Source organism: Chrysemys picta, chromosome 13 (assembly GCF_011386835.1).
Source record: "Chrysemys picta bellii isolate R12L10 chromosome 13, ASM1138683v2, whole genome shotgun sequence".
In the NCBI taxonomy this organism is placed as follows: Eukaryota; Metazoa; Chordata; order Testudines; family Emydidae; genus Chrysemys; species Chrysemys picta.
Window position 1 is genome coordinate 11,723,804 of NC_088803.1, and position 11,054 is coordinate 11,734,857.

The 11,054-nt window shown below is 41.9% G+C and overlaps 1 protein-coding gene across 1 annotated transcript; it reads left to right on the plus strand.

The window, feature by feature from the left end:
- The first annotated feature begins 9,603 nt into the window (after nucleotides 1-9,603).
- Nucleotides 9,604-10,563, plus strand: LOC103306684 (olfactory receptor 11A1-like). Its single transcript, XM_008175031.3, has one exon. The coding sequence runs from the start codon at nucleotides 9,604-9,606 to the stop codon at nucleotides 10,561-10,563; it is 960 nt and encodes a 319-aa protein (XP_008173253.3).
- Nucleotides 10,564-11,054: the final 491 nt, after the last annotated feature.

The following is an 11,054-nucleotide window of genomic DNA, read 5'->3' on the forward strand; positions in this document are numbered from 1 at the left end:
GACTCTAAGGTCAGAAGGGACCATTATGATCATCTAGTCTGACCTCCCGCATGATGCGGGCCTCAAAAGCTGACCCACCCACTCCTGGAAGAATTTTCTCCCTTGACTCAGCTGTTGAAGTCCCTAAATCATGATTTAAAGACTTCAAATCACTGAGAATCCTCCAGCCAGCGACCCCCGCCCCATGCTGCTGAGGAAGGCGAAAAACCTCCAGGGTCTCTGCCAATCTACCCTGGAGGAAAATTCCTTCCCGACCCCAAATATGGCGATCAGCTGAACCCCGAGCATGTGGGCAAGATTCTCTAGCCAGACCCTCTGGAAAAAGTTCTCTGTAGTAACTTTTAATATCCCATCATTGACCATTGTTGCTAATTACCAGCGATGGCACGTTATTGACCTATTGACTAAAATCACTTTATCCCATCAAACCATCCCCTCCATAAACTTATCAAGCTTAATCTTAAAGCCAGAGAGGTCTTTTGCCCCCACTGTTTCCCTCGGAAGGCCGTTCCAAAACTTCACCCCTCTGATGGTTAGAAACCTTCGTCTAATTTCAAGCCTAAACTTCCCGACGGCCAGTTTATATCCATTCGTTCTCATGTCCACATTAGAACTAATCTGAAATAATTCCTCTCCTTCCCTGGTATTTATCCCTCTGATATATTTAAAGAGAGCAATCATATCCCCCCTCAGCCTTCTTTTGGTTAAGGTAAACAAACCGAGCTCCTCGAGTCTCCTTTCATACGACAGATTTTCCATTCCTCGGATCATCCTAGTGGCCCTTCGCTGTACTCGTTCCAGTTTGATTTCATCCTTTTTAAACATGGGAGACCACAACTGCACACAGTACTCCAAATGAGGTCTCACCAGTGCCTTGTATAACGGAACCAGCGCCTCCTTATCCCTACTAGAAATACCTCGCCTAATGCATCCCAAGACCGCATTAGCTTTTTTCACAGCCACGTCACATTGCCGACTCATAGCCAACCTGCTATCAACCAGGACTCCGAGGTCCTTCTCCTCTTCCATTACCTCCAACTGATGCATCCCTAGCTTATAACTAAAATTCTTGTTATTTATCCCTAAATGCATAACCTTACACTACTCACTATTAAATTTCATCCTATTACTATTACTCCAGTTTACAAGGTCATCCAAATCTCCCTGCAGGATATCCCGATCCTTCTCCGAATTGGCAATACCTCCCAACTTTGTGTCATCCGCAAACTTTATCAGCCCACTCATACATTCGGTTCCGAGGTCAGTAACAAATAGATTAAATAAAATCGGACCCAAAACCGAACCTTGAGGAACTCCACTAGTAACCTCCCTCCATCCTGACAGTTCACCTTTTAGTATGACCCGCTGCAGTCTCTCCTTTAACCAGTTCTTTATCCACCTCTGGATTTTCATATCGATCCCCATCTTTTCCAATTTAATCAATAATTCCTCATGCGGTACCGTATCAAACGCTTTACTGAAATCGAGGTAAATTAGATCCAACGCATTTCCTTTATCTAAATAATCAGTTACTTTCTCAAAGAAGGAGATCAGGTTGGTTTGGCACGATCTACCTTTCGTAAAATCGTGTTGTAATTTGTTCCAATTGGCATTGTCCTCAAGGTCCTTAACTACTTTCTCCTTCAAAATTTTTTCCAAGACCTTGCATATTACAGATGTTAAACTAACAGGCCTGTTGTTACCCAGGTCACTTTTTTTTCCCCTTCTTGAAAATAGGAACCACATTAGCTATTCTCCAGTCAAACGGTACCACCCCCAAGTTTACAGATTCATTAAAAATTATCGGTAACGGGCTTTCAATTTCTCACGCCAGTTCCTTTAATATTCTCGGATGAAGATCATCCGGTCCGCCTGATTTAGTCCTGTTAAGCTGTTCGAGTTTGGCTTCTACCTCGGATACGGTAATGCCAATCCCCACTTCTTTATTCCCATCAGTCTCGCTTCTACTATTCCTCAGCCTTTCATTAGCCTCATTAAATACCGATGCAAAATATTCATTTAGATATTGTGCCATGCCTAGATTATCCTTAATCTCCACTCCATCTACAGTCTTAAGCGGTCCCACTTCTTCTTTCTTTGTTTTCTTCCTATTTATATGGCTATAAAAGTTCTTGCTATTGGTTTTAATTCCCCTTGCAAGGTCCAACGCTACATGGCTTTTGGCTTTTCTCACTCCATCTCTACATGCTCTGACCTCAATAAGGTAGGTTTCTTTGCTGATCCCTCCCATCTTCCACTCCCTGTACGCTTTCTGTTTTTTCTCAATGACCCCTCTGAGACGCTTGCTTATCCAGCCCTTTCTAAATCTCCTGCCTGCGAACCGTTTTCCCTTTCTCGGGATACAGGCCTCCGACAGCTCCTGCAACCTCAACTTGAAATAATCCCAGGCTCCTTCTGCCTTTAGATCCCTAAATATGTTAGTCCAATCCACTTCCCTAACTAGTCCCCTTAATTTATTAAAGTTAGCCCTTTTGAAATCGTAAACCTTAGTCTCCGATTTAATTCTGTTAATCTTTCCCTTTAGTTTAAACTGAATTAGGTCATGATCACTTGAGCCAAGGTTGCCCCCTATAACCATTTCCTCAACCTGAGACATAAGGCCTTGTATCAGAGGCTCAGTGTGAGGCCTAAGGCCTGAACTAAAGTAGTGGTCCTGCTTTGCTGATATAAAGCAAAGAAGCAAAGTTAGCAGAAGTCAGGCCCTGGCTGCTTGTAAGCTCACAGCACAGCGCTGGTATTATAAAAACACACACATTCCCAAGAAGTGCTAGGCACAGGACAATCCAGCAAATACATTCCAGAAGGGTGGTACCGGAACACCGCAATACCAAGTATGGTACAAACCTCTCCCCCCCCCAAAGTGATAAGAACACACTGGACGATTCTCAAGATAAGGTCAGGATGACAGAGTGATGGATACAGATGTTTTGATCGAATCAGCATGTACTATGTAATGGGTGGTAACTAACGACATCAAAGGGTGGTAACTAAACAAGTCAGAGGGCCGATATGTAATTTGTTAGTATTGGTGTATAAAATGGAGTCTCAAAGGGAGTGTCTTTGGCCAGAATAGGGGGCAGTGGAAAGTCCCTCTACTGACTGAGTCGTGTCCATTGTCATGGGCATACATGTGTACCTGTAACCATTGAGCCAGGGCATTAGGATCTTGCTACATTTACAATAAACCTGACTGAGTGCCTTTGCAATTGAAATAGGTCTTGTGGTCTCATTGGGTGTAATGATTGAGGTCTGCTTGGCCAATTATCTGCACAGAGCTGGGACAGCACACACAGAGAGAACACACACATTCAGCCAAGATCTAACCACATTAAAAAAAAAAGACAAACTAAGAAACAACCTATGGGGTGTGGAAATACAGATAAGGAAAAGTGGGTATATGCAGAAGGTGTTAGGTGTGGTCAGAAGAACAATATAAAAGAGGCTCCCTGGTTGGGTAAAAGTGGGAAGACTCCATAGGATGACCCCAAGGGAAACCCCAGCAGGAACCTGTTAAGAGACACATCAGACCCTACAATATTTTTGAGGATGTGAGTATGACTACAGTCACAGACATGGCATGGGTTTTATGCATGTTGAAGGTGTAATCATAGGTGGCCTATCTGGATGCTCCAGTCAAATGGGAAAAGCCAGTTGGAGCACAGAGAAGATTTTACACCTGGGCCCTATATCAAAGACATCATTGAGCAATATGGTAGCTGTGTCCAGACATACACAAGCAGGGTGAGGGCTTTCAAAAAACCTGGTTTTCCCTGCAAGAGGGAGACAGAGTCATGGAGAGAAACTGAGGCTAGGCTGGATACCAGGAATTTCTTGGCTTCCTAAGAGGATGTGAGTTTGGTTCACATCTTATCCTATGACTGAAGATGGAAAACCATCAAGATTGACTTGTAAAGAAGCTTTCATTTAGATGAGACTGAATACAATTTCATAGAGTTTAAGGCCAGAACATGGCAGAGTCAATCAATTTTTTTTCCATAGGGCCATGGGGGTCAAATGCACCTCCTGTGTAACTCCACAGAGATAAACAAACTAACAACATGGATGAGTCTAGCCCTTTCAGTTGAGTTATTTCCTCCAGAATCTACTCCCATGCCCATTAAGGATAATCAGAGCATCATAACCTCATAGGTGGCTCCTCAAGGAATTTCCACATGGTCTGTTTGTTTTAGGAGCTATTGATAACTGCTTTCCTGAGCTGAAGGGATGTTCCTTGTATGCTATGCAGAAGCAGAAGCAATGACAGTGCCCCAAGGTATCCTAAGAATAAGCAAAATTTCCTGTTATCAGTCCCACACTGGGCAATGGGAAGCAAATGAGATCTCATTTCACACCGTGAGACTATTGCAGGGAGCTCAGTGTAGACAGGAAGTAGCTGGCTCAGGGCACAGGGAATGAGGTAGATTCCTTCATCTTTAGGGATCTTCTTCAAGCAAGTGAGTAGCCTGCAGCAGCTGTACCCTTTCTGACTGCTGAGAAAAGAGCGGTTGACATTTCTCAAGGTCCTGGACAAGGAACCACAGCACACACACCCCAACCAATCCTATTGAGCTAATTGGCTTATTTTGGGGACTGAAGGACCAACCCTAACCTAGAAACACAATCTCCAAGCAGAGGATTCAGTTTCCATCTCAGCCATTGGCTTCTCTTTGAATAATGCAACTCTCCTGGTTCAGGACACCTGTGTTCCCCCTCTGTGGTCCACCAAGGGCAGCCAAGCTAAGTTCTCAACTAATCAGCCATCATTTCTCTTTGGCAGAGACCCATGTCTTTCTCCCTCCTGAACGGGTTTTTGCACAGTTCCCTGCCTACGGTGTGATAACACCAGCAAGCCAGGCCATGTGAAAGGCCAGTGTCTCCTTTGCTGTCTCTTTGAAGGCTATAGACCACTGTAAAATGCGAGTGCCAAGTGTGTTTGGTGTCTACAGGATTCAGCAGCAGCTGAGCAGGGATTTCCTGAATACCAGTGGAACCTGATTCTGGCATTTAGGCACTTAAGTTCCTTCTTGCTCTCGTCTCAAGTAGAGGCAAAGGTAGTCTTACATTTCAGACAGGCGAATTGCAAGCTTGAGTCTCTGATGTTAACCCTTCCATCAGGATTTCAGGACCAGGAGACGGTCTTCAGTCAAGTAATGGAATTATTTCAGTAAAGGTCGCCCCTTTGTGTCAGCCATGTTGTTTTCATTGTGAAATTGTATCATGAAATGAAAGGAAATATAACACCTTTGAAATTTTGTGAACATTCTTCTAATCTTTATATATTTGCTTTTCAATAAATGGATTCATTAGTTGCTTTCTAGAAAGCTAAAACAGGGTAGAGATGACAAACAGGTTACTCTCTAGTTATATATGTGTGGTGGAGCAGTATAGAGACTGTAGTGAAGGTTCCGTCAAGGTTCTCAGTTGAACAAGAGTCATTTCCCTTGCTCCATTCTATGTCCATGTGATTATCTAGGACATTACACTTAGAATGTATCATGTCCTTTGGTCTTTTTCTGGTGCATAATAAGTATAACCAGTTTGTTTCCTTCTTCTTTCTTTCCCATATCATCCCTCCACAGACTGTATGCTAGTACTTGAACCCCATCTTTATACTCCAGTGTATTACTTCCAGGTTAACTGATCCTTCTTAGACCCTTTTTACTCCTCTGTCACCCTCCCCAAACTCATGGCTAATGCTTTCATCAACACCAGATTGATTTCTTTCTCTGGATGTGTTGAACAAAACTATATAGTTGTCACTTTCGTTGCTACAGAGAGGAATCTTCTTTCTTTTCATACAGCAATGGCATATGTCTGCTATGTTGCCATATCCAACCCTCTGCCTTAGAGGGCTATCATGAACCAGGGGCAAATGTGCCTAGATGTCAGCTGGTTCTTGGAGACAGTGAGGGGAGAGGAAAGGGCAGCTGTACTGTATAATGGGCACTAGGGGCAGCAGAGGGTTTGGGATTCACTGCACATTAAGGGATTAGGCCTTTTGAAAATGCTACTAGATGCCTATTTGCATCTGTAGATGCCCAAATATCTTTAAACATTTGTCCCATAACACTCATTGAAAGTCAATGTGACTTAGGCACCTAACTCACTTAAACACTTTTGTAAATCCCCTGAGATACCAATGTCCATCTGTCAGTGCCTAATACCTTAGGAAATCTGCCCTTTTTCTCTTTCTACCTGAATTATCTGTGTTTAAATTGAGGATAATACTCTTCTCTACCTCTCACAGCAGCTCGGAGGATAAATACTTTTAAGTTTTTGGGATTCTCAGAGACTTTGTTGATGGGGGACAGGTAATGGTGACATAGACAGGACAATGGAGTGTATCTCATCAAACTTGTGAAGAGACTGAAGTCAAGCGTTTTACTGTCTGCATGATTTTCCTTTGAGGTTAGATGTTCTCCATCATTAAACTTGTTTGTACAGTCTGATGGATTTCTGATAAATGGTCCCTTCCCACAGTTTAAAATTCCCAGCTGCAGAAATGCCCAGGGAGATCTCATCCTCTCACAGAAAGGATAATTTATCCCAGATAAATATTGAATCGAGAGAGTCTTTTGCACTTTCATAAAAAAACACAAGGCAGAATATGCCATCCAGATCAACAGATCTGAGAACACCGTGAGGAAGAACCCAGTCTCTATATCCATGGTGCCTTATATCCTAGGTGAGTGCTCTCACTGCTAGGATGAAACTTATGAGGGAGCTACTTCTGGTCAGAAGAAACCCCTGACTCAAAAGAGGGTTCACAGCTGAGAATGCAAAGCCCAGACCAGTGTTTCTGTCCAGTCCAGACTGAGGCATCCAACTCCCTAAGAGTGCTCGGGACACACTATACCTCTCCTTGATATCTTAGGTGGCTCCCCGCTGAGCGAGCTGGCTTTTGTGAATCCCATTTTGAGGTGCCTATCTCTCCCACCATTCATTCTATAGAATGCCTGGCTGCTAAATTCAGGTTTTGTGAATCCCAGTGATTTTCTAGGTGCCTATGTCCCTTTGTGGTTTTCTGGTTTGAAGAATCAGAGAAGATGAAACACAGGCCAGTCCATCTTCATTCTCTCCCCACTGCAGGATTTTCCCTCATCGAATGTTATCAGCTATGTTTATTGAGGTATATTACAGACACTCTCTGTCTCTCTCTCTTCTCATATACTCTCTCTGTTTCTCATTTAGACCCTCTGCTGACCTGGGAATATTGGATGTATGTAGTGATAGATGAATGTAGCTCACTCTAAATGTACAAAGAGTTCAGGGAGCATGAGTTAATATTGAATCTCCTCTCACTGCTTTCTTGTTAATTTAATTGAAATGTTTGGAAGATGCAAGCCTGGAAAACTAATATTCAAGATCAAGATGTTTTGACATCCATTCCTGGGATGGAGTCCAGTATACATGGGATGTTCTAGAAGTTTTGACTTGAGATTGGTTAGTTATAGACACTGAAAAAGTCCTATTTCTTACTCAACATTTTATTCCTGGGATAGTTTCTTTTTGTGATTTGGGGTCATCTCTTTTTTTCAAGAAGTTCACATATTGAACATTAGATCACGTCAAACATATTATAATTTCTACCAAAAATGTCAAAGGAAATTAATATTGTTTTTCTCAACACCTTTCCCTGAATTTTTCTTGTATTTTTTTTTTAAATCAGAATGAATACCCACCAAAGGAATAGTTGTGGTTCTCAATAAACCCAAAACATCATATTACATTTTTAGAACGCTGGAAAAAATTGGTTTTTTTTTTTAATTTTTCAAAGGAAATTTTAACAATTTCAGTGATAATCAATATTCTCCATTTAATAAGGAAGCCAATTTTCATCACAGTACAGAACAAAGAAACACAAAAAGTTCAACAAACCTTTTTAGTTTCCCAATTCATAGTTACATTTAATACACCTGTTAGAATCTGCAATGAAATTCAGAGCAACCTGGCCACCAGGAATTTACACAGGGTTTTAGGCAAGTTATTTCAGAATATTTGGAAAGTCTGTGGGCTAGAGGATTTAATGGGAGAACTCACCTTTGTGTAATTTCTGAGTTGGGTGTACTATGAAACAAATCACATTAAGGCACATAAGTGCTTTTGAAAATCCCACTAGATGCCTAAGTACCTTTCAAAATCAGGCCATTCGACTCTTGAAAATTTTACCCTTTCTTCCCAAATCCCTTATGGTTCTTTGAAAATCCCAGACTAAGTAAGCAAGTGTGATTTATCTTCCTGGTCCATAGGACTCTCACAGAAGAATCTCATGCTAAATGAAAAATAAGGCAATAAGAAAGCATTTTTCTCAGCTGAAGTGTATATAATCTTGATGCCAGCTGATGAGCTTCAGTTATAATGAAACTGTTTCCAGATTCAGAAGTATTCAACTAGAAGTATGGGATTCAAACGTCAGGAACTTGACCTTTAAGGATGATAGACATGTTTTTATATTTTTGTTAGCTTCACGGGTATACATTATATATTTTTACGTGTAGGCAGAATGAGGAATTGGAAAGTCAGGAAATCTTATAAAAGTAGACTAAGTAGAAGTGAGGGAGGTATCTTCCATTATAGAGAATGGTTTAAATCTTGACTGTCTCATTTTTCAATTCACTGGGCCAGATATCCAATGCAAGTGCAGTCAAGGGGTCAGAACTTCACCTGGTGTAAACTGGTGTAGCTCTGGAAAGTTATTGCAGCTCTGCTGATATAAAACAGTTGGAAGATATGGGGCCAGATTTTCAAAGGAGTTTATGAGCACCTTAAGATGCATACAGGTTCATAGTGCAATTTTCAAAAGGTCCCGAGTAGGCTGGGCACAAAAAAGCTCATCTAGCTTTGAAAGCTCCACTAAAGGGCTAGAATCACAAAGGCTTGTTGATATTGTCAATGTGCCTAAATTTTAGGCATCTAGAAAATCACCGGGATGATCTGCTCTGGTGTGGGGCAGAAACGTAGCCACCTGGGGGACTTTTACAACCAAAAATTAGGCGCTGAACAAGTTTAGGCATCTTCGGGTTTGGGGGGCTTCTGAGTGGCGATTTTGTGAATTCCAGTGGGGCCTGATAATGGGATTTCGGTGCCTAAAGTGGCAGTTAGGCAGCTGAATCCTGTTGTGACTCCAGTCCTAGGCAGCTACCTAAATAACTTTGAAAATCAGGCCCTGGTTGCTTAAGAAAGAAAGTTGTCTGTCAGTTTTCAGTAACTCAGAAGGGATTTGGATTCTTTCCAAACAAGTGTATGGGAATAGTTGGGAAAACATGGTGTGTGCATGATACCAATGAGATCAGAATTAGAGCTGGAAGAAATGGAGATGGCACCAGTTGTGTCAACCAGGTTTGTGGCTAATGAAATGTCAAGTCACTTTTAAGCTACCATCAGATGCCTCAAGCATCAGCAATACCAAAAGCATGCATGTTCATTGTCTCAGCTATCAGCTGAAACATACCGCCAGTAATCAGCAGGAAAGGGGGAGTTTAAATTATCTTTATAAATTATAATGATTGACTCTGTATTAATTTTCTAACTTCATCAAGTACAATTGTAGAGCTTTTGTTTAATTTTCTGTAGGGACTGTTCATGGAAAACAGAGACAGGAGAAATCAATCAGTGACGGAATTCAGCCTCCTGGGATTCGGGAATCTCCCTGAACTGCAGACCCTTCTCTTCCTGGTGTTTCTAGTAATCTACATTGCGACCATGGCCGGGAACATCCTCATCACAGCCCTAGTTGTGGCTGATCAGCACCTTCATACCCCCATGTATTTTTTCCTTGGGAACTTGTCTTGTTTAGAGACCTGCTACAGCTCCACTGTCCTGCCTAGAATGCTGGCCAGTCTCCTGTCTGGGGACAGAACCATTTCTGTTAGCAGCTGCATCATACAATTGTATTTCTTTGGTGCTCTGGTGGGTACAGAATGTTTCCTCTTATCCATGATGTCATATGATCGGTATTTAGCGATATGCAAACCACTGCATTATACAGTCCTCATGAATGATAGGTTCTGTCTCCAGCTAACTGTTGGATCTTGGATGAGTGGGTTTCTAGCTATGATCATAGTAATAATATTGATGTCACAGTTAACTTTTTGTGGTCCAACAGAAATAAACAGTTTCTTTTGTGATTTCATCCCAGTAATAAAACTCTCCTGCAGTGATCTCCATGTGCTGAAGGTGGTTGCTTTCATATGCTCTTCAATATTCTCAGTGATTCCATTCATTTTAACTCTGACATCCTACATTTGCATCATCATCACCATCCTCAGAATCCCTTCCACCACTGGGAAGCAAAAGGCATTTTCCACCTGCTCTTCGCACCTCATCGTTGTTACCATTTACTATGGGACACTAATCATTGCCTATATGTTACCAAAAACTGATACGTTGAGAAACCTGAATAAAGTATTCTCTGTCTTCTACACTGTCATTACACCTTTGCTCAACCCCCTCATCTACAGCCCGAGAAACAAAGAAGTCAAGGAGGCCCTCAGAAAAGCTCTAAGTAAATGTGTGGCTTTTGCAAGAGTCATGGAAATGTAGGGTTGGAAGGGACCTTGAGAGGTCATCTCGTCCAACCACCTGCACTGAGGCAGGAACAAATAAACCTAGACCATCCCTGAGAAGGGTTTGACCAGTCTGTTGTTAAAAATCTCCAGTGACTGGGATTCCACAACCTCTGTTGGAAGCTTGTTCCAGACCTTAACTAGCATTATAGATAGAATCTTTTTCTTCTATCTCACCTAAATCCCTTGCTGCAGATGAAGCCAGTTTCTTTTTGTCCTACCGTCTGTGGACATGGAGAACAATTGATCACTCTCCTTGTTAGACCAGACCTTAACATATTTGCGGACAGTCATCTGATTCCCCCTTCAGTCTTTTTTCTCAATACTAAATATGCCCAGTTTTTTTTAAGCTTTCGCCACATATCAGGTTTTCTAAAGCTTTCATCATTTTTGTTGCTCTCCTTTGGACTCTGCATTTTGTCCGCAGCCTTCCTGAAATTCATATAGTCCAAGTTAATGTTTTTAAGG

Coding starts and splice junctions, on each gene's coding strand:
- LOC103306684 (XM_008175031.3), top strand. CDS start 9,604: ATGGAAAACAGAGACAGGAGAAATCAATCAGTGACGGAATTCAGCCTC.